The following is a 23190-nucleotide window of genomic DNA, read 5'->3' as shown; positions in this document are numbered from 1 at the left end:
AGGCATTTATGGTAGCTGGCAGTTAGGATGCAATTCCTCATATCCAATCAGCTTTTCATTCTGGTACCTTCACAACATAAGAACTTTGTCGAAAATTGGAGAATTTAAATTAAAAAGATAATATTGATAGCTGCTCATGTTTTAGTGAAATGGAAAGAGCATTCAACTCATTTTAGACAGAGTTCCTTGAAAGCTTTTTTTTTTTTCTTTTTTTTTTTTTAACATAGAGCCCAGGATAGTCTCTGATGCTCTAGATTACCTGAAAGATTCATGACCTCAGCTTCTCCATAATTCAATTTGTCATTCTTTCCTCATTTTTCTCTTCTGCTGTGACTTACTACCCACTCCCCCAGTCAAGTGTCAAGTGTCCTACAGGACATCTGACCTAGTCTTGTCATTCCCCCCATGTGACATGTACATCTGGTTGGTGAGGGATCAGGGTTGACTTTTTGTCTCAGCCCATCCCTGCCCTCAGTTCGTCTCCTATCGCCCCCCCCCCCACAACTTTTCTTTGCCACTTCCCTTTGTATCTTATAGAATATACTCAAGAAAATGGGCAAGTCTATCTCTGAGGTAGTTTTTATTTTTATGGTTGGTTGTTGCTATCATTGTTTATCTGTTGTTTGAATATCTGTTGGTTGTGTTAAAGGGTATCAACATAGTTTCAAATCACATTTATAAAATTTATATTGAGACTGCAGAGAAAAACACATCAATATTGTTACCCTAACATGTAATTTCATAACTGTTTTCCTTTTGCGGTGGTAGCGTGTTTTTCCCCTTTGATTGTGTTACTTTTCATGAATTTCTAAGGCTTTCGGTTTGTAAGCTGTGGTTGGTTATGGGGTTTTGTTTTTTGTTTTGTTTTGTTTGTTTGTTTTGTAGCCATACTCCTGGCTAACAAATGGTTCTTGGGGGTACAATATAATAATCAGTGGCAGGAAAACTAGACTCCAATTCTGCCTTCAAGTAGCTCACTTTATTCTTCCACTTTATCTGCCCTTGGTAGTAACTTACTGGATGCAGTTAAGGCATCAAGTATCCCTGAAAGTTTCAGGACAGAAAAGACCAACAAAAGCAAGAAGTCCGCAAAGAGCCATAGCACTAAAGTCAAAAGAACCCCCAGGGGAGTCACTTGTGAAGTGTCTGCCGTATGGGCATCTTCACAGTACAACCAGCTTGACCTTTGGAATATCCACTGAGTGGGAGTGAATCCCCTTCTCTGCGTTGGCACTTAACTTAGGTAATGAGACCATAGGGTGCCTCTGCTGGAAAACAAATAGCTGTTGCAAGCTTCCCCAAACACCAGTGGAGAACTGCTGCCTTGACCTCATCTCTCCTTGGGAGAATGTGGCATTTTCCATTAAAGAAACAGAACTTAGGAAAACTGTTCAGTAATAGATTATGCTTTTTTTTTTTAATGTTCTAAGTTTACTTCTAACAACATTTTATTACATATTATTATATATTTATAGAATGTATACAATATATTATTATATATTTATCCTCCTGAGGGGATGCCATGTTCTCTGACAATCAGATCTTCTTAGACAGCAACAGCCCTTTGCAAGCCATGGGGGTTGTATGTATTTTGGTCACTTCTCTACCAAGGGACCTACAGCGATCCACCTGAGCACAGTAGACCTTGCTAATTGTACCTTAACTCGGAGAAAGAAAGAACTTGCATTGCTAATCATCCTCTAATTCTTTTGTAAACACATAGTTCAGCAAGGAATCTTTGTTCCTGTGGCCTATTGCATGCCAATCTTAAATTTCCTCTGCTCCTCCCTGGCATTTAGTGATTGGGGGAGGGGTGTGTGTGTGGAAAATTTAGTGCATTTCTCTGTACTGTCATAATTTAAGGCATTTTCTTCTGTGTGTGATCTCAAATATCTTTTCAACATCTCTCTGGAAAATTGAAAGAACCCAGAGAGAACAGGGAAGGGGGAAAAGGAGGGGAAGTGTTCTACCAGTGGGTAAAAGCTACAGTATTATTCTACCTAGGTTCTAACTCCCTAGTGATATTTCTAATACAGTCTTTAGGAGTTTTACTTGCAAGATCGGCCTTTTTCTAGATAATTGTAGCCACCATGGTTCCAGGCATTTTCTCCCTGTGATTGAATGCTGCTTTCTTTGTGCACCTATAATTCAATGAAGCTCAAAAAACAAAGGCTCATTCGCAGGGGGAAAGAAGGCTAGACAGAGGCAAGAATGAAAAATGAATGCTTTTATTAACTTTTGCATTGTGCTGGGTTGAAGGGTTTTTGTCTGCTTCTGGTGTTGCCACAGTGGCATTCAGCATACCTCAAGGTCAGCAAAAATGAATAATTCCTGTGTGTTATGATAAAGTCGTGTATATTGCTTTTTACTTGGGAAAAAACGTAGGAAAATGCTGCTAGAAAAAAGTTGGTAATTCTATATTGAAATAAATAACTTTGTCTCCTTGAGCCACACAAAGACCAGGTAAGGTAATGCTGCACCTCTTTTCTTTACCTTTGGGAATGAAGGATCAAAAAAACAGATCTCTAATATTAGAATATATCAGAGTATAGACCATTAAGGATATTGAAGTAAAATCATTTTAATCATACTCTCAGAACAATTTTTCAAACTGGAAATTGATTTTTAGGAAGAAATGTGTGAACTCCTCAATTACCAGATCGCTTGCTGGCTGTATTGGGAAGAGGCAAAAGGAGGCACATGAGGCAAAAAGATTAATTTGGCTCTGGGCTGTAATCACAGAGGAATTGCTTTTCTTTTTTCTTTCTTTTTTTTTTTTTTAAAGGAGACTCATTTGGGCTATGTTATACTGAGTCTTTATTGATGTGCTTGCTAGATTTTTGCATTTCATAATGACAGACCACTTAGTCATAGAGATTGCTCTGCTTTGAAGAGAGATATGTTCAGATGGCAGGTAGTGCACCCAGCGAGAAGCAGAGCAGACCTGTAACCTATGGCCATGATATAGCTCTCTAACAAACCACCCCAGCTCACTAGCTTGCTGCGTAGCGATATTATGTATGCAAATGGTAAGGCGTTCGGAGATTATCTGGCAGCACGGGTTAGTTAGTCTTCCAAGAGCCAGGCCTTCAAGGCTGTCTCACAGCACTCCTATGGTGAAACTGGTCTAGCTTAGGATGGTTTGAATAAGACTGCTGATTAGCCACACAGAGCATCCATGAAAAGACAAAGTGGGGGAGCCAGGCTTGGTGGCACACGCCTTTAATCCCAGCACTCGGGAGGCAGAGGCAGGCGGATCACTGTGAGCTCGAGGCCAGCCTGGTCTACAAAGCGAGTCCAGGACAGCCAAGGCTCTACAGAGAGACCCTGTCTCAACCCCTTCCCCAAAACAAACAAAAGACAAAGTGGGTCACTCAGCAAGACTGTTCACAGCTCTTACTGCTGTGGATGGATTAAATTTTAGGTGGAATTCTAGTTTTTCTGGGTTTGCAATCTAGCTCTACCCAACCAGTAGTGATGACTTAGTAACAGGGGCCCAGTCTCAGAGCCTTGCTTCTGCCATGAGCAACAGACACCTGATTTACAAGGTGAGGCCCTAGGTGAACGCCAAACATGGAAATGTTTGCCGACTTTTAAAACAAAAAGGCTGTGTAGCTGAGCAAGTTCAAAGTCAAGTGTCTGTGGTTATATTCTCAGACTGCTTACGAAAGAATCAGCTGTACGTTTATACATTTTCTCAGTTAGAGGCAGTATCCCCAGTTTATCAAATGACGCATTTTATCTATACAGTCTGTATATACATATAGATAGTTTAAGGGACAGCTTCATCAGATTTTCTTTTGTTTGGAGGAGGGCTGGGCTTGAACCAAGAACCCTGTGCATCTAATCACATGCTCTACCACCAAGCTCAGCCCTCAGTTTGTTCACTCTGCCTGTACTTTTTTTTTTTTTTTTTTTTTGCTTTAACAACTATTGAAGGAAAATATATGGCGTACAGGTTGCATTTTGCTTTATAGCTAAAAGCAGCGTTATTATTTGCAAAGTAAGGAGTTAACTTCTGTTGGCTGGAAGATGCTCCCCAGCCTGCCCCTCACTCCATTTGGAGATAGCCTGAAAAACTGACTTGATTCCCTGCACCCCCCCCCCCCCGCCCCGCGCCCGCCTTCCCCCTCCCCCTGCCCCACCCCAAAGCTTCCAGGATCCCAGGATCTCTTTTGTACTATAGTAAAGAAGATGGAATGGTTTTCTCATGAGGGCAGAGAAATTGACCCATTTTGTTCACTCTGTCTCCAGTATGCAGCAGCAGCCAGTGTGGTTTTGGTGCCGGATAAATGTTTGCTCTCAGATGGGCAAAAGCTTGTTTTGCTTTCTCTGCCCTCTTGGTATATTTATGTTTTATGAATTCACAGATTTTGAGACTCTAATTTTGTAGAATTCAACGTCAACTCCCCCCCCACACACACACACACACTGCCAATAGATATAAAAATGCAGGCAAGAAACTTAGCTACCTGAGAAAGACCCATTCAAAAAACAAAAGAACTTAATATAATTTCAGCCAAATTTGTATGTGTATTACAAATTTATATGTGTATTTTCTTTCCTTGTAGATGTTTTAATTGACAGAAATGCGCCTTCGATCCATAAATGGTTCTATTATGTTCAGGTTTACAAATATTCTGTTGGGTTCCTGTGGAACCAGCTTCTATTGCTTGAAGCCATTGCTGACTAAAGCACCATTTTAAATAATTTACTCTTTTCATGGCAGTTATGTTTGGAACATAGGAAAGAATAAAAGCCATTAAAACAAAGCTATGCTTCAGCACTACAGCAATTTATTGAATGCTATTGTTACTTATAAAGAAAACTTTCCAGTGGTTTCAAACTAGTATTTGGGTTGCTTTCACCATGCTGAGCCCACTACCGTCCACACTTGCAGGGAGCCAACTGCTGGGATTTAATTGAACATCTTCTCCCTTCACATCACCTTGAGGCCAAGTAGCCTCTGGGTGATTTCCAGACCAGGTTTATCTCCCTGCCTAAAATGAGCACTACCTCCAGGTAAATTTAGATGATGAATTACCAGGTATGTTTAATTCATGTATGAGCGCTTTGGGGGGAGAAAATGGACCAACATATGTGCATCTGCTTTCAAAGAAACAGTGCTTTATCTATCTCCACTTGTTGAGGAAAAATTCTCTTCAAGCTAAGACCTGCCTGACAGGAATTAGATGAGAGGGTCCTCGGTAGCAGAAGACACAGTCAATGAGCTCCCTGGAGGAGCAGGAGCTGTTCTGAGATCTTATTGCTGGCAAATTGGTTTAAGTGGGAATCTTCAAATTAGAATACTTAATTGGAGAGTTTTCTTCTATATCTATTACTATAAAGATATCTTTAAAATTTTTTTTGCATTAATTCTGGAGATAGCTACATGTGATTTGTCCCTGACCCACAAGAAGGTGATTTTGGACATGCTTCTGAAAAGTTGTAACTTTGAGTCCACACATAATGTGGCAATGTTATTACATGCATGGACTGTTTTTACACCTTTTGCTGAGGGATTGGGCATGATGATACTGTTTAATCAGTAAACTTTGGAGGAAGGATAAGGAGAGTATGAACTTCCCAATGTCTCTGCCTGGGAGGGCACAGAGAGATAAAAAATCCATGGGGCTCTGAGCCATGTTGCCATATCCTCCAGCTGAGCCTGGGTGGTGAAGTCTGGTCCAGCCATGAGCATCAGGCAGCGAGGACTTTTCTGAAGGAAGATGCCTAGTCAAAGCCTGGCTTTAGCCAGTGAGTAAAGAAATCAGGGTCATGTTGCAAGAAGAACATATTACTTGTTAAATGAACTGTATGGAGGGGGTGGCACTGGAGAGATGGCTCAGAGGTTAAGAGCCCTGCCTGCTCTTCTAAAGGTCCTGAGTTCAATTCCCAGCAACTACATGGTGGCTCACAGATCTGGTGCCTTTTTCTGACATGCAGGTGTACATTCAGGCAGAATACTGTATATGTAATAAATAAATCTTTTTGAAAAATGAGCTATACGGTAGGAAGAAAGAGCTGAGCGTTCTTGAAGAATCCACACTGGCCTGTAAAGCTGGACTAAACTGATTTGTGACAGAAGAGAGATAAGGAAAATGTGATGTATATATGTATGTCCATATACACACATACACAATGTGCATACTCACATGCATTCAATGGAACATTTTTTTCATTAACAGACTCATGTTTGCAGAAAATGGGTACAGCTGGAGAACCTTGTTAACTAAAATAATTCAGTCTAAGAATGATGAGTGCCATGTTTGCTTTTATTTGTAGTTCCTAAATTTCATACAGACATGTAAAATTGTATATGCATATATGACATGAACCCATGTGAAAAAGGATTTGGTGGCACCTGTCTGCTGTCTCAGTACTGGGGAGGAAGAGATGAGGGATCCCTGGTTTTCTGGCTGGGTTTCTGGCCAGCCAACCTAGCCTAGTGAGTAACTACAGATGCAGAGGGATATGGTAGAGCAAGGAAGAGCAACTGAGGAAGACATTTGACATTAACCACTGAGGTCCACACATATGCCCACACATATGCATAGACACACATGCATGCACACATACATACACTCCAGGATTCAGATGATAAGAAGGAGTCAGGAACCTCAGTGCCCAAAAGCTATTGGTATCAGTTCTCCTTATAGTCTGCATTTTTATCACCCTTAATAAGCTAAAATTTGTTCTGCTAACTTTCTACTCCTTTCATTTTCATCAAAATTTATGGAGAACTTACTTCCTAATGCAGAAGGAAGAAGAAAAGCAAAGAATTTGATACCTAAATTGTCCTGGAGACCTAAGTCTCACAGAGCCCACTGATCTTGAGATGGAACATTCTGTGCCAAGACCCCAAATGGCAACACTCTTTTGTCTCTGTGGTGACCTGGGAAGGTATGCTGTGTACATATGCCACCATACATACACAAATGTACACACTATGCACAGCTACAGTGCTTATGTAGAAAGTTTCATTGAACGATTCCAAATACACCACCATTTGGCAGCTACCAAAAAAAAAAAAAAAAAAAAAAAAAAAAAAAAAAAGCTAATATTGACAAGGACCCATGATGCAGTTCAACAGAGCCCAAGAACTTTTCCAGATACAGTCTGTTTGCACTAGTAATAAGGGGCTTGCAGTGACAGCAACCTTGAGCCTTCTCTGTGTATCACCAGACCAGGATCCACTAGAACCCCCATAGAGAGCCTATCCACCCAATTTTGACAACCAGAGGACTCTGCAGGACTTTCTTGTGCCATGGCCCTCTGTTGGTATGACATGGGAGGGAGATGTGCCTTCTAATGGGGGAACTCATGGAGAGGAATGATGTGCGTTTCTTTTCTGCCTGGAGTCTCACAGCCTCTTCTGATATTGCTTCAGGGACCACACTTCTGTAGAGCCATAACAAAGGATAACCTGAACTCATTAGGGCATGTTTCCATAGTTCCTTTCTGCAATTAATATGTATAGGATTTTGACAGCATGGAGTTCATTATAAATATGAGGTACATGCAAATGTGAATGTATATATCTAAATACATATAAGTATATGCATATAAATTGATACATAAACTTTCCCCAAGGGAATAATGAATTAGAGTAGTTCTTGGTGTACCTAGTGCTTTTGGGGGAGCATGGTTTAGCACCATGACTCTGTGGGGGTATAGCAAATGTTTTATGTGTTCTGGGTATATGGCTTTGTACGATTTTTTTCCTTCTGAATTAAAAATAGCACAAAGATAGTGAAAGGCTTTCATGATCTGAGTGAAGTGCATGCTGATCTGTTAAACTTACAAAAGAAATTACAGTGTGTCTCCCGTGCAATTGTAAATTCCCGGTTACCTGGCCCCCTAACTAACTCAGCCACCAGGCTGTTGGAATCCAGCTGGGGGAATGATCTTCCATGGTGTGTTTCTGCTCTTGGCTAGTATTACCTTGCCATCCAAATAAGTTCAGGCTTTTGGCCAGGACTGCCATTACAATTGGTTTTATTTATCCTCGTTCTGGACACTGTGGGCAATCTAGGGAGATGTAAAACAAAATGAAAAGCAAACATTGGGAAGACCATATAAACAGTCTTCGTGGAAACAAAAGACTCTGAGAAATTGAATGGGTCATCTACAAAGGAAGCAACATGGATCACCAAAAAAAAAAAAAAAAAAGCACTGAAAGCCACGCCGTCTTATTGGCAACTAAAACCATAACAAGGTGATAGGTTTTATTTGTCGAGCTAGTGCAGGTGGTAGCGATGACGGCTGCCCTTGCTGAAAAGTACCTGGAAAGACTCTGGATTAGATGTCCCTGAAGGGCTATTAGATACACATATCAGAATCTGAAACGTCTTCATGTTCATCACTGCAGCCACGTTGCTCCTAGGAATTTGCCACAGGCAGTGTGTTGTGTTGCATTGCTAAACACTTTGGGAATCTAATGAAATTAATGAATCCTCTCTTGGAAAAATTCCAACATGTGATGCAACCAAATCTGTGTTTAATTTCTCACATTGTATAGTGATTGACCAACTCCAACCAAATGCCGGTTCTTCATAGTGCATGCGTTACTTTTCATTGTTGCTAGCACCCCAAGTACTATTATTTTGACAATTGAAAGAGATCCATAAAGGCAAAAATCTGGGTAACTCCATATTTAATAGATTCCATAAGTAAAATTGTGTCTTAATATATTGTATTGCATTATATTTTTATGTATTTACTTCAAGAAAGTTGAGGCAGGCAGCATAAGTAGCCCATCCTGGTGGGGAACTCTCTCTCTCTATAGAAGATGACCTTGAACTCCTAGTCTTCCTACTTCTGCCTCCTGAAAAGACTGGTGTTTTAAGCTCAGCATGTATAACCTCACACTAGTATACTTCAATCCATGTATATCAACAGAAAAAGGAAATGCGATTGTCAGGATCCCCTCCCCAGTTGGGACTAGTCTCACCAGTGCCTTTAACCTAGAGCTTCTCCTGCTCTCTATTTCTTTATATTTTTAAAGTTTAAGCAATGCCCTTGTGGTAATTACCTTCTTGTTTTTGTGACAGAATACTCGATAGAACCCCTCAATGGAAGACAGATGTAGTTTGTTTCACTGTTTCTGACCTTCACATCCATCAGGAAGGGCATAGTGTTGGGGAGGTGGGGGCAGTTTGGTTTATGGCACCAGAATCATTTCCTGATGACTCTTCACTAGGTGGCAGACAGGGAATGGAGACAGCTAGGCATGAGCATGGGGAGTGTGTTCCAGAGGTCTATCCCACAGGCTCCAAAACTGTGTCATAACCCCAGGAACTAACACTCAAAGCACAAGCCTTTGTGGGACATTGCAGATTCAAGGCATAGCACCCTTACCTCCCCCATTTGAGTTTGTCCTGCTTTTCCCTGATAAACTCTGGGTGACTGACAGGCAGGTAGCACATCTTGGCAGCATCTGTTACTGTATCATTTTGTTGGAGTCAAATTGTCCCCTGTAAATGTATCTCTCCATTAATAATTACTAAGTATCTCTTGGGGAAGCACCTTGTGCCTTTGTGAGACATCTTCTCATCAAATGCCCACCCCTAGTTTTAATATCTATTGGTTTTTCTCAACTGAAAGATATACTACAACGGTGGCTGCCAAGTTTTGGCTTTGTATTTAAGCTACACCTTTATTACCTTTATCAGCATCATGAGACATTCACTTTTCTTTGCGTTTTTCATTCATTAATGGAACTAAGAATGGACTCTGATTTTTATTCTGTGCAATTGCCACCATCATCATCAACATCAGTAGCCAGATGGCTCTTGTTGGGTCAACAGGAGTACCTTCATACCGGCACTGTCCTTCAGATGCGTTATTGTCATTCTATTTTCCTACTTTCTGGCACAGCACAGAGTTGTGGAATGGTTGCAGATTTCTAACTGTCAAGTCTGAGGCCAGTTTTCTCTAGGTAGGGCTTGTTACCATGGGCATGCCACTGTCACACAGGGCACCAGACACAGCTAAGAAACAAGTGTACATGTATGTATGCACCTACATGCACAAATTCCACCTATGTGAAGATACTGGTATCCACCTGCCTACATACACTGAAAGCCATGGAGTTGATTTAACAAATCCCCCAGGAATGTCACAGGGCTCTGTATAGCCTTTTGCCTTTCCACAGTGGCTTCCAATAGCGAGAAACCTAGTTCTTATTTGCCGTTTTTAACTTGCAGCTCCAGCAAGCACGAAGTCGGTTCAGGGTGACACACCTGCACCGCTTTGAGAAGCCGCAAAAGGAAGACAATGCTCCACACTGCCTTGTGGTTTTTCTTGCTCACAGGCGGAGGAGCATCAGGGTTCCCGGGTAGACCATCATTTGGGTGTTTTGTCTGCCTTGCCCTCTATGCATGTTTCCACTCTGGTTTATGTTTCCAGTGAATCTCCCCCAGTTTTGTTTTTATTCCACTTTGAACTCTCTCTCCCCATTCCTGATGCCTGTATGAATCTCAATTTCCATGATTCTAGAAGCCACAACTGTGTGGAACGATGTTCTAAAAGCTGTTATTTTCCCCAACTGTGCCCTGTTCTCACATCACTGCGAGATTTAAATCCCATTACCAGCTACCCACTGTTGGGAAACAGCCCCTGTTCTTTCTGAGTTTTCTTTTTCCCAACTGAACAAATTCATGAAAAATATGTGCCTTTACTTCATCTTCTTGCTTATATAAAACAGTAATTCGCCAGGCATGGTGACACACGCCTTTAATCCCAGCACTCGGGAGGCAGAGGGAGGCTGATCGACATGAGTTTGAGGCCAGCCTGATCTACAAAGGGAGTCCAGGACAGCCAGAGCTACACAAAGAAACCCTTTCTTGGGGGAAAAAGCAGTAACATTTTGGTTTGTTATGATTCACATTACAATATAGCCCATAAATTGTTCCCTATAAATAAATCTTCCTTTCTGTGGTATACTATAGTACATAGAATATATTTTTGTATTAGCATCTTCAGTGACTATCCTGTAATTTATCAAACTGCATTGTTTTGTATGAGCATGTAGGTTTTTGTGTGTTTTATAATCACAAGGGATGATGTAATGACAGTGCATTTTCACATCGGTGAGCCTTCTTTGGCAAACCCCTCGGTATGGCATTACCAAAGCAGAAGGAAGAAGGGAATTGCACATTAGCAACCCCATTCTAAGGTGTCACACCAGTTAGCAACCTGATCACTCACAACTGACAGTGACTGTTGTGTTCTATTCTTGCCATCCAGAAAGAGAGCATGGAGGAGTATGAGGGAGGGTTTGGGGAGGGGGAAGGAAGGGGAAAATGATGTAATTATATCCCCCCCCAAAACCAATTACTTAAAAGATTAAAATGAGGAAGGTGATAAAAATTGGAAGCCCAAGCCAAGCATGGTAGTGTGCACCTATAATCCCGGCACTCGGGAGGCAGAGGCAGGCAGATCATTGTGAGTTCGAGGCTAGCCTGGTCTACAAAGTAAGTCCAGGACAACCAAGGCTATATAAAGAGGCCCTGTCTTGGAAAAAAAACAAAACAAAACAAAACACAAAAAGCAAAATAAAAAATTGGAATATCAAACCAAGGGTGCTTTTTACAATATTTCTGCGACATCTTCTGGGGCTTTCTGTGAGACTTAGGTATGAGGGTTGCATTGTAGATGTTCCAGTTGGGGTTGGGCACCCCACAGTTCCTTATTCTCTGCATTTTGACCAAGTGCGGATCTCTCGGTCTCTATCTGTTGCCAAAAGAAGCAACCTTGAGAAGGGATGGGAGCTACACTGATCAGGGGGTATAAAGATAAGCATTTAGAAATTACGCTGACTAGGAAAGTGGTGGCAGTAGGTGCTCCTTTCAGGAGCAGGCCTTGCTTGGAAAAAAGGGAAGAGGAGATCAAGTTAAAACAAAACTTCAGTGACAATTTATACCAAGGTTTTCATTTGATTCGTCTTCGCTGCTTTGGAGTACATGAGTGTATTCACGTAGTCACGATCGCTTAGCCTCGGCACCCTTTTCTTTTTGATCTCCATAGGACGCCTATTTGGAGCTACAGCTCCTATATATCCAATTGCTTTGGGCATTTGTCACTTCTTACACAGTGTTGCGCTGCTGCTGTTAGTTTTCTTAAACATTTATTCAAGCCTTTTGTGGTCTACTTCTGATGAGCTGTGTGCCCAGGCAAATGAACTGAAAAATTCTCCAAAGACTGAGACATTTTTTTTTTTTTTTAACCTACCACACAGTGCTCGTCCCCTGAAAACCATTCCTGGGGGGGTGGGGGCATGATTGTCAAGCAGTGTGCTTGCTATTGATTGATCATTAAGACAATATTCTCATGTGACTATCCAGAGCGCTACAGCAGGCTTCTGAACTTCCACCTCACTTCAGTATTACCCCACTGATGAGAAAGCAAGGGTGAAATAACAGACTTGTCATGAAATAAATTGTTCCGGTGCCACTGGGTGGCTCAGCTCTGGGTCTCGCCATCCGGAGGTCAGCTCTCTAGACAGGATCTGGTGAGGGAATGTGGGTGTCAGTGTGGTCTCATTTCTATTAAGTGCGTTTGTCTTCAGGGGCATACGTGAGTGGCTTTTAGATAAATCGTTTCCGTCTTTGACAGTGACAGTGACAATATTTCCAAGCTTCACATATCCAGGATCCAAATGACAGGACAAATTGCACACTGGAATTGCTTCGTCAGTACAAGATATGATATAAAAATCTCATCTCTCTGCTTTAATAGAACAAGTTAATATAATGTGGAGAAAAGAAGCAAATTTGTCACTTAAACATGTAATTGTGAGACACATGCTGAGGTTAACAGCAGAAGTTTTATACACATGTGTTACACACCCACACACAAACACTGTTCTAATTTTAACTTTAACGAAGCCATAAACACACACGCGCACGCGCGCGCGCGCGCACACACACACACACACACACACACACACACACACACACACACACTGAAGTTAAAAATAGAGCTTAACTGTGCCTGGATATTAAGTATTCTTTAATTTAATACCCTCCTAGTCTATACTTACATTTTACAAAGACAACATATTTCTTAGTAAATTTTCCCCCAAAGCCTCAACATATAAATGAAACTTATGATTTGATAAATTAACTATAGGCATGCCACAGGAAAGATGCTTTTAGCAAACAGCACTTTATAAAGCCTTTTTAGAAAATTAAAACTAGTCCATCAATCACTCCCTTTCACTATTTTTCTGAGTTGCTCTGGGATCCAGGAAGACTGAATGGTGAATTGTTGTTGCCTTGGAGGGTGCTAAAGCAGATAAGACATTCCAGAGGAGCATTCTGGAAGCCTGCTGGGTGCCCGCTGCAGGCTGACCTCCTGTCTGAAGATGGCTAATCCATGAGGGGGACAGATGAAATGCGGCAGGTGGTGGCAAAGGTTCTGAATTTCACTGTCCAGACTGAAGTCTTGGTTCTCATTTAGCGTGGACAAATGGTTTTGTCGCTCACTAAACCCCTAGCCTATGGAAACAGCAGGATAAGATACCTTAAACGGAGGATAGCAATGAAGGGTCATGATCTGTATAAACATTTCACCAGGAGCCTTGGAGAAAGGAAACCCTGGGTCACTTTCCTCATCTGTGGTCCAGAGGCAGTTGCTACTTTTGAATCTTGGGATTCAGAAATTACTTTCAGTCACTATCTTTCTGTCTCTACTCACCCTTCTTCTAGACTCTCCCATGCTTATTGTTTTGTAAACAAAACTTCCATGGTTTTCATATAAACAGCATTACCTTTTCATGCCACCTTTACAGATTAAAGCACATCGTGTTTACAGTTTGGGCTGTAAACGGATGGCCTTAGTCCTCCAATCTTCACAGTGTCCGGTGGAGTTTTGTTCCTCTTTGAGCAGTAAGAAGAGAGACGACTCAAGCTGAGGTCGTAAATAGTGCCTGTGTTTTCTCAGTCCCAGTTCTCTGAAGTATGCCGGTGGAAATCAGTGTGAAAGCAAACTGCGGCATTTGGCCCAGGGTTAGCTGTGATTTTTGTTTTCTCATCTTCCGTCTTGTAACCCAAATGCTATGAGGCTATCTAGCTATGTTTTTTTCCACCTTCTCTTTCTACCACGCTATTTTATGTCAGCCAGAGCAGAAAGAAGACCAGGAGCTTTCATATCCCAAGAGAAGCTTCTAGAGGGCTGTGGTTCTTGATGCCTGCTCCCACCTCCTTTTCCTTTGAGAACTCCAGAAGTGCACTGGACTGACGCCCATCTTATAAAGCTGAGCGCATGTAGTTTGGAAGGCCGAACCCCCCTTGGTTGCCAGGGTGTGTGGGCTCTAACACAACCATCCATCCATCTTATATCCTTGCCAAGGGCCCAGGTCACTACTATTCTCATCTTGTGCCATCTAGAGAGAAGTGGGACAAGTTATAATCAGAATGAGATATGATCAGCCTCCACGAAGGAGAGATGGTGCTGCCTGAAATGAGGATGGACCTCAGGATCACGGCTTCTTTAGACACAGCTGAGCAGGAATGTCTATTCATGAATGGAGTGCTGGTAGGCTGGTGGGCTGGTTCGACAGCTCATGCCTGGGACGGAGAGGTTCCAAAGACAAAGAATCTGTGGAATTGATGCTGTCAGCACTGCAGACACTCTGTGGTCCATCATGTGCAGCCTGTTTAAGGTCATGTGTTGCAAATGTCCTCAGATGGTCTCTTCAGTTGGGGTTATATAAAGCTCACTGACACTCAGTGCAGATACCCGCTTGGGGTGTGAGGTTATGCCATTAAATAACACATGAGGACAAGTTTTCCTTTCTCTGTTATTTGTTTATTGCTCTTAGAATGACTGGTTTACATGTGTACATGTGGCTTCTTTTCTTTTCTCTTTTGCTTCGCGCCTGTCTCTCTGACCACAGAAAAGATGGTGGTGTTTACACATTGAGGCTAGCTCTTACTCCTTCTGAAGCTTCCCTTGTCATCTTAGAAGTCTCTTTATATATCCCCCTGGAAGGAAGGTAGGTAGGTAAATAAATTATTAATTAAAAACGAAACAACAATAACAGTCTGTTTCCCAGCTTGGGCAGATTTACTGACTAGTTTTGAAACTTGGATTTTTTTTTTTTTTTTATAACTCTGTGGCCCCAGAAGATTGTATCTCTTATGGATAGGTCTTCAAAGGAACACATTCGTCCAGGAAGCATTCACCTCCCTCATGCATCACCTCTCTCTCGTCCTGTGTGTCTGACACTGTTTCCCAGCCCTGTTAGTGGTAGGACATACTGCAGTAGCACACACTAAGCCTTGAGTTCTTTTTTTTTTTTTTTATTAATTTATTCTTGTTACATCTCAATGTTTATCCCATCCCTTGTATCCTCCCATTCCTCTCCCCCCCCCCCATTTTCCCATTATTCCCCTCCCCTATGACTGTTCCTGAGGGGGATTACCTCCCCCTATATATTCTCATAGGGTATCAAGTCTCTTCTTGGCTACCTGCTGTCCTTCCTCTGAGTGCCACCAGGTCTCCCCCTCCAGGGGACATGGTCAAATGTGAGGCACCAGAGTACGTGAGAAAGTCATATCACACTCTCCACTCAACTGTGGAGAATATTCTGACCATTGGCTAGATCTGGGAAGGGGTTTAAAGTTTACCTCCTGTATTGTCCTTGGCTGTTGCCTTAGTTTGAGCGGGACCCCTGGGCCCAAATCTGCCTATCATATTGTTCTACTTGTAGATTTCTAGGACCCTCTGTATCCTTTTATTTTGCTATTCTCTCATGCGTCTAGAATTCTCAACAGAGGAGTATCAAATGGCTGAGAAACACTTAAAGAAATGCTCAACTTCCTTAGTCATCAGGGAAATGCAAATCAAAACAACTCTGAGATTCCATCTTACACCCATCAGAATGGCTAAGATCAAAAACTCAAGCGACACCACATGCTGGCAAGGATGTGGGGAGAGAGGAACACTCCTTCATTGCTGGTGGGAATGCAAACTAGTACAGCCACTTTGGAAATCTATCTGGTGCTATCTCAGAAAAATGGGAATAGGGCTTCCTCAAGACCCAGCTATTCCACTCCTTGGAATATACCCAGAAGATGCTCCAGCACACAACAAGAAGATTTGCTCAACCATGTTCATAGCAGCCTTATTCATAATAGCCAGAACATGGAAACAGCCTAAGTGTCCCTCAGTAGAAGAGTGGATAAAGCCTTGAGTTCTTAGTGCCGGGTAGCAGAGAGAACGGCCAGCCTCCAATGGAGGGTATTTAGCACGCGGAGGGTATCGAGCGCATGGAGAGTTCTTCCTCCGTAGATTTAGAGCAAGACCCCCGTGACATTGCTGATGTAGATGTATCCTGTGCTTCCCTCTGGCCAACACCGAGCTGCTTCTTGACCCAGTATGAATTTGGGCCACTTTGAGAAAATGAATTTAGTTTTTAGTTCTTTCAATTTACAGATTATTGCTGGGCATCTTCACAGAGTTAAGGAGAATTGTTTTATACATGTCTACATTGTGCAACCTTAAGATATTTATAAATATTCCTGATACTTAACATTTATTACTTTTTAATGATGAGAATACTCAAAATCCTGTCTTTTAGCCATTTTGGCTTATCAGATACAATACTGTTGACTGCAATCACCCCTCTATGTGGCAGTGTAGTGGGCTATTTGATTTGTTCTAGCTGACTGTCACCGTGGAGATGTAAACCACAGTCTGCCCTCGCCACCTCTGCACCCCTCTGCTGGTGATCTGTCTGCTCTCTGTTTCTGTAAGCTCAGCCTTTTTAGAGTCCACATTCTTGCCATTCGTGAGAGTTGCGAAATAAGAATAACATCTTCATTTTAAAATGTCTTGGCACATATGAATCTGGAGAGGAGCTCCTTTACAAAAGGGCCAGACAATTGAATCTTGTTAATCGTTTGGAAAGCCTAACTTCATCTAAGATGCCTCTGACCAAAACAGAGATAACCGAAACACGAGGGACAAACCCCAGCAAGTGGGGATGTCTCTCATCCAACAGCAAAATGGTCAACAGAAATTCACTCTTCTATGCTCAGCTCCTCACAGACACCCCAAAAGTTCTTTGTATAAAGCATGTTCCTAGCACAGCTCTCTGAATGGTTTTGGGTATAGCTCCTGTCGAGAACTAAGTTCTGAACTTCTGACAGTGTTAGTAATCACAACATCCCACCTGGATGCAGGTGTCATGAAACAGCTTCAACCCCAGCCCTCGGGATGTAAGGTCAGGTACATCTCTGTAAATTCAAGGCTAGCCTGGTCTACCTAGCAAGTTTCTCACCCTCTGGAGCTACGTAGTGAAACCCTGTTTTGTTTTGTTTTTTAAATCCGATCCTCACCCACAGAGTTGTCAATGAATCTGATGTATGTGATGCTTTGTTAGCATACAGGCAGCCCCACTAACCTGCCTCTACGTTGCTTAGCAACCTCTGATGCCATCACTGTGGCTGCCAGGTATGTACCAGATATGAAAAGGATCAACCTATCTCTGTCTCTCTGTTTCTCTCTCTGTCTCTCTCTGTCTCTCTCTGTCTCTGTCTCTGTCTCTGTCTCTGTCTCTCTCTCTCTCTCTCTCTCTCTCTCTCTCTCTCTCTCTCTCTGTCCCTCTCTCTTTCCCCGTGGGGTTCCCCACCCTCTTTCTTTCTCACCCCCCTTCTACCATAAATCTCTCCATATCAGATCTCTTGTGTCTGTCTATGTTTTTTAACTGATAACACTTTTACCACCATATGTGATACAAACATCCTTTATAACTTTTGCTTCTCCTGGGGTTTGATTTTGCTGTGGACATGTGTACGTGAGAACTCCAGACTTTTAGCACAGGTTATTTAGTGGCTTTTTTTCTGTTGTTGGTGAAAGTTGACACTAGTTTAACCTCAGAAGATTTTATCTATGTATTATGTTTTATCTCAGAGCTTTAAAATTCCCTTTATAAATATCTAGACATTATTAAGTAGCTTTATTATTGTCTCATCAAAGCCTTTGAGTTTCAAATCTCTCCTCCATTCCTCCCGAAACACACTTCCAAAGTAAAATTAAAAAAAAAAAAAAAAACTTTACCTTATGGAAAATAAACATTTAAGAGAATTACATTTTTTTCTTGGCTGACTGTCAGAATTTTACTACTAGGAAATTGCTTTTGATTTAGATGAGTCAACTACAGCTTTTAATGAAGGTTTAGAAAAAGTAACTTTTAATTATTTTCCAGTTGAATTCTTTGTATAACTTTTAGAAGTGTGTGTGTCTGTGTGTGTGTGTATATGTGTGTGTGTGTGTGTGTGTGTGTGTGTGTGTGTGTGTGTGTGTGTAAGGAGAGAAAGCTGAAAGTAGATCAAAAACTTTCTCCTTCTTCCAGACTACCTTTCTCCCTAATATAAACTTGATTGTTTCTAGTTTCAGGAAATAAAATGAACGTATTTTTGTATTTTTTCTTGGTTGTTTCCTCTGTGTGTGTGTGTGTGTGTGTGTGTGTGTGTGTGTGTGTGTGTGTGTGTTAAAATACATGCAAAATAGAAAACAATTATCTTAAGCCAGTTTTGAGCATGCACTTCAATGTTATTGATGTAGGCATGATGTTCTGGCACCGTCACCTCCTCTGAGCAGCATAACTCTTCCAGGCTTGTTAAAACAAAAAACAAAAAACAACTCTATCTCTCAAGCACGAGCAGCCCACTACTGTGCCTCTGGCCTCCATATCCTGTCCTCTAGTTTCTGTCTCTGTGATTTTTACTGTTTTAATATAAGATGAATTATAGTCTTTATCTTTTTTTCTTTTCTTCTTTTTTTTTATTTTTTCAAGACAGAGTGAATTTCTCTATGTATCCTTGGCTGCCTTAGACCCACTTTGAAGACCAGGCTGGCCTCAAACTCAGAGATCTGCCTGCCTCTGCCTTCCTGAATGCTGAGATTAAAGGTGTGAGCCACCGCGCTCTGCCAACCTTTTATCTTTTTGTGACAGGCTTATTTTATTGAACACTAGCATTCTCAGAGTTTATCCCCATGTTATCATATATAAGAATTCCCTCCCTTTGGCACTAAATAATATCTTATATTCGCTTCTTTGATGCTGGGTAAGTGGGTTCTTTCCACATTTTAACTGTTAGGTATAGTGGTTCCTTTGATCTTGAGCATACAGTAATCTTATTAAGGCCTTGCAATTTGCTTTTGTGAGAAGAGCGAATGAGTCGTATGGCTCAAAGTCTGTTTTAACTTTTTGATGAACTTGCATTGTGTTCGTCTAGGTCGAATATATCCATGATTAAAGGCCAGTTCTCGGGTTGGTACTGCTGGGTCCTGGCAGTACTTGGGAAAAGGTGGGATTAGTAAGGACATGAGATGCTTTCATGTGAGTCCCTTTATAGTTCTCTTGAGAAGGCTATAAAAGCTTCAAGCTTGTCTTTTCTCTCTGCGCCTAACTTCCTCCTTCTGTATGATATCCTGCTAAGACGTGCCAATCAGTTCCCCTTACCAGAGGCCAGCCTATGCTCCCCAGCCCCCACCCCCAAACTCCAGTTTGGGGCTTTAAACTCCCAAACTTTGGGCTAGGCCAACGTCCTTTATAAATAAGTAGACTGGGCCAAACATCCTTGTTTCATTTCTGCTGTAATCAAATGCTCTGATCCAAAGCAGCTTACGGTGGGAAGGGTTTATTTGGCTGACGCTTCCAGGTCACAGTGCATGTCATTGTCATTGAAGGTCATCAAGGCAGGAGCTCAAGGCACAGCTCGAAGCAGGAGCCATGGAGGAACACTGCTTGCTGGCTCATTTGCAGGCTTATGCTTAGCTATCCATCTTCTACAGACTTGGGACCCCACGCCCAGGGAAAGACTGCCCACAATGCCCTGGGCCATTCTGTATCAATTAGCAGCCATGATAACCAAGCCACTTCCCCCAAAATGAGATTCCCTGTGGGCTAATCTAATGCCAGCCATCTGTCACTTGAGATTTCCCTCTCTGGCCGCTCTAGGCTGTGTCAAGTTGACACAGGTATTTACTTTCTAATGAAGAACTGGCCAAGACATTATTTTCTATACTATTTTAAATCTTCCACTGTGGCATCAGGACTCCGCTTTGCCGTCTTGCTAATGCCTGTAATTGCCTATTGTTTTGGAAGCAGTCACGGTGATGTGTTTGAGGTATTAGTAGTTCTGACAATATTTCTCAAATAATTAGTGTCCGAGTTAGGTTTCAACTGCTGTAGTAGACCGTGATGATAGGAAACTTGAGGACCAAAGGATTTATTTGGCTTATATACCCTAGGTCACAGTCCACTGAAGGAAGCTGATGTGGGAACTCAGGGCAGGAACCTGGAGGCAAGAACTGAAGCAGAGGCCACAGAGGAGCGTTGCCTACTAGCTTGTTCTCCTGTCTTCCTCAGTTTGCTTTCTTATGCTCTCCCAGACCATTTGCCCAGGAGTGGGACTGCCCACAGTGGACAGGGACCTTTCATATGAATTATCAGTCGAGAAAAATGCCCCGCAACCTTACCTATAAGTCAATGCAATTGGGGCGTTTTCTCAAACGAGGTTCCCTCTTAGATGATTCTAGCTTCTGTGAAGTTGGCAAAAAACCAACGTAGTTAGCAATGTTGGACATCTTTTCACACACTGGCGGCCATGTGTCCATCTTCTACAGACAAAAGTCTGTGAAAGGACTATGCCTTAGTCTCTTGAGGGCTGATTGAGAATGTGCACTGCCAGGCTGAGACAGTCTTGCTTCGGAGAGAATCGGTGCGCAAAAGGTTGCACTAGAACCCCACTTGTGTTTTCTAACGTTTGTTTTTTTTTTTTATGCAGTCCCTGTGGTGGCACTAGTCACAAGCAGTGACTTGTAGCCACTGGGATTAAATTTCAGGAGTCAGTTCTACTCCTTTTCCACAGATTTTGTTCTAGAATCCCCTTCCTCACATTCATGCTGTTAGATCTCTGTGTCTAAATTTAAACGGAATTCTATGCAATTTTGTATCATTTGCTGATTAACTCCTTAGGTTTCACAAAGTTTTTTTTAATGTCTACATTGTAGCGACAACAATTCTTCCCACTCTGAGGAGAAAAAAAACGAAAAAACGATAATATATACTTCTTGGCAAATTATGAACAAGGGCGCATGGACAATGGTCAGAAGACAACTAGTGGAAGTCAGCTCTCTCCTTCTACCCTATGGGTTCAAGGGATCAAACTAGGGTCTTTGCCCTTGGCAGCAAATGCATTTACCAGCCAACTCCTTTGGCCTCCCACAAGCCTTTAAAAAAAAAAAAAAAAAAACAGTATTTGAATTCTTTGGAGTTATTTTTCCTAGTTTTAATAGTGCCTGTCTCGCTATTTGATAACCTCACATACTAGTTTTATCTAATCTCTCAGCTAAAAGTACACAACCATCATTTCAAAAACCGTTTAGGTTTAAAAGTAGCAAGGCATCATTGTATTTTTTTTAAAAACTTTTCAGTGGAAGGGAAAATCATGCTTCAGGGTGTAATTTGGATAGACCCTTTTGTGCGTCTTTGGTATTTGCTGGAAGCAAGCAGCATAAAGGAAATCAAAGGGGGAAGGATTTGGGAAGCGGATCCAGCTTAGAGATAAGCTTAATAAAGGCTTTGTTTTGCAGATGCACAGCCTCCTGATTTCCGCTGTCCTTGAGTGCTTGCCTTTCCTATTGACTGAAAGTAAACTTCTAGTGACCCATGATTTCAAAGAAATGCCAAATTAAATGAAAGATCATCAGCAGCTACTTTTAATTTAAAAGGGGGTTTGGAAGAGGAAAGAGGTCCTTAAGGTATTAGATTAAAAAATAAAATAAAATCCGACTCCATTTAAAGGGTTTCCATGCCCTGGAGAAAGTTGCAAGAAAGGGAAGGAAGCAATTCTGCTTCCAGGGGTCAAGGCGTATGTATGTGCACCTGCCTGGTGGGCTCTGCCACTTTGGTGGGCATCAACTCTCTCTGCCTATCAGAGTGAGCTCAGTGCCTGGTGCTGACATCTCCCTTTGCTTCCTGTCTCCCATCTGCAGGTCACCTATCTGGGCAAAGTCTCTACCACAGGCATGCAGTTCTTGTCCGGCTGCACTGAGAAGCCAGTCATTGAGCTCTGGAAGAAACACACACTGGCCCGAGAAGATGTTTTCCCAGCCAATGCCCTCTTAGAGATCCGTCCATTCCAAGTGTGGCTTCATCACCTTGACCACAAGGGCGAGGCGACGGTGCACATGGATACCTTCCAGGTGGCTCGCATTGCCTACTGCACAGCTGACCACAACGTGAGCCCTAACATCTTCGCCTGGGTGTACAGAGAGATCAATGATGACCTGTCTTACCAGATGGACTGCCATGCCGTGCAATGCGAGAGCAAGCTGGAGGCCAAGAAGCTGGCACACGCCATGATGGAGGCCTTCAAGAAGACTTTCCACAGTATGAAGAGTGATGGGAGGATCCACAGGAGCAGCTCATCCGAGGAGGCTTCCCAGGAATTGGAATCTGACGATGGCTGAAGGAACTTAAGGTGTTTCAGAGAAGGCAGCATTTGGGCAATGAGTTTCAGAAGATAGATGCGTCTGCAATGATTCAAATTTGGTATGAAAAGACTGCCAGCTTATGGCTGACCATGCTTTTTAAATTCAGAGGAGCAATTCTAAATCTAAAGAAATGTATCATTTAATTATGTGACATTGAAATCTGCTGCTGCTGTGACCATGAGGAGAGTGGGAGTGTGGATGGGGAGGAATGTTCCAGACTCTCGTCTCATTCCCCCCCTCCTATTCCAACACTTCCTGGTGGGAGATCTCCACGCCTATTTTCACCATTCTCAGGCAAATACTCTGTGGCTGTAGTTTGAAGGACGGTTCCAATCTGCCTTATGAAACCCAACAGGAATGTTAGAGGCATCTCTGTGACCCCCTAGGTGTGTGGGTGGTGTGGGGAGGTGATGCTGGTGTAGAAAGCTACAGGATGGAAGGGACATGTCCAGGTGACTGATTGGTTGCTCCTCTCTCTTGGCATGTTTGCAGACACTCTCCTTGGTACGTGAATCAGCACAGCTTGAATTGAGCTTTACAACTAACAGCACGCTAGATGGCAGTTAATTCGCAGTTAAAGACGATGCTTTTATTTACACAAGTGTATCAAGTAGTACCCTACTATTGTAGTCACTTCAGCTATGTTCTTAGAATCCTTGCAACTAATGACTGCTC

General features: G+C 42.3%; 1 protein-coding gene across 2 annotated transcripts in view; it reads left to right on the top strand.

Moving 5' to 3' along the window:
• The window catches only part of Pid1 (phosphotyrosine interaction domain containing 1), a 132375-nt gene extending 109477 nt beyond the window's left edge, over nucleotides 1-22898 (top strand). For both annotated transcript variants that reach the window (XM_051154203.1, XM_051154202.1), the window contains exon 3: nucleotides 22015-22898. In XM_051154203.1, coding sequence (XP_051010160.1) covers nucleotides 22015-22491 — 477 coding nt within the window. In that variant the 3' untranslated portion in view covers nucleotides 22492-22898. The remainder of the gene's footprint in view (nucleotides 1-22014) is intronic.
• The last annotated feature ends 292 nt before the right edge of the window (nucleotides 22899-23190 follow it).

This window comes from Acomys russatus, chromosome 12 (assembly GCF_903995435.1).
Source record: "Acomys russatus chromosome 12, mAcoRus1.1, whole genome shotgun sequence".
Classification (NCBI taxonomy): Eukaryota; Metazoa; Chordata; class Mammalia; order Rodentia; family Muridae; genus Acomys; species Acomys russatus.
This window is presented reverse-complemented; position numbering and strand designations above follow the sequence as displayed.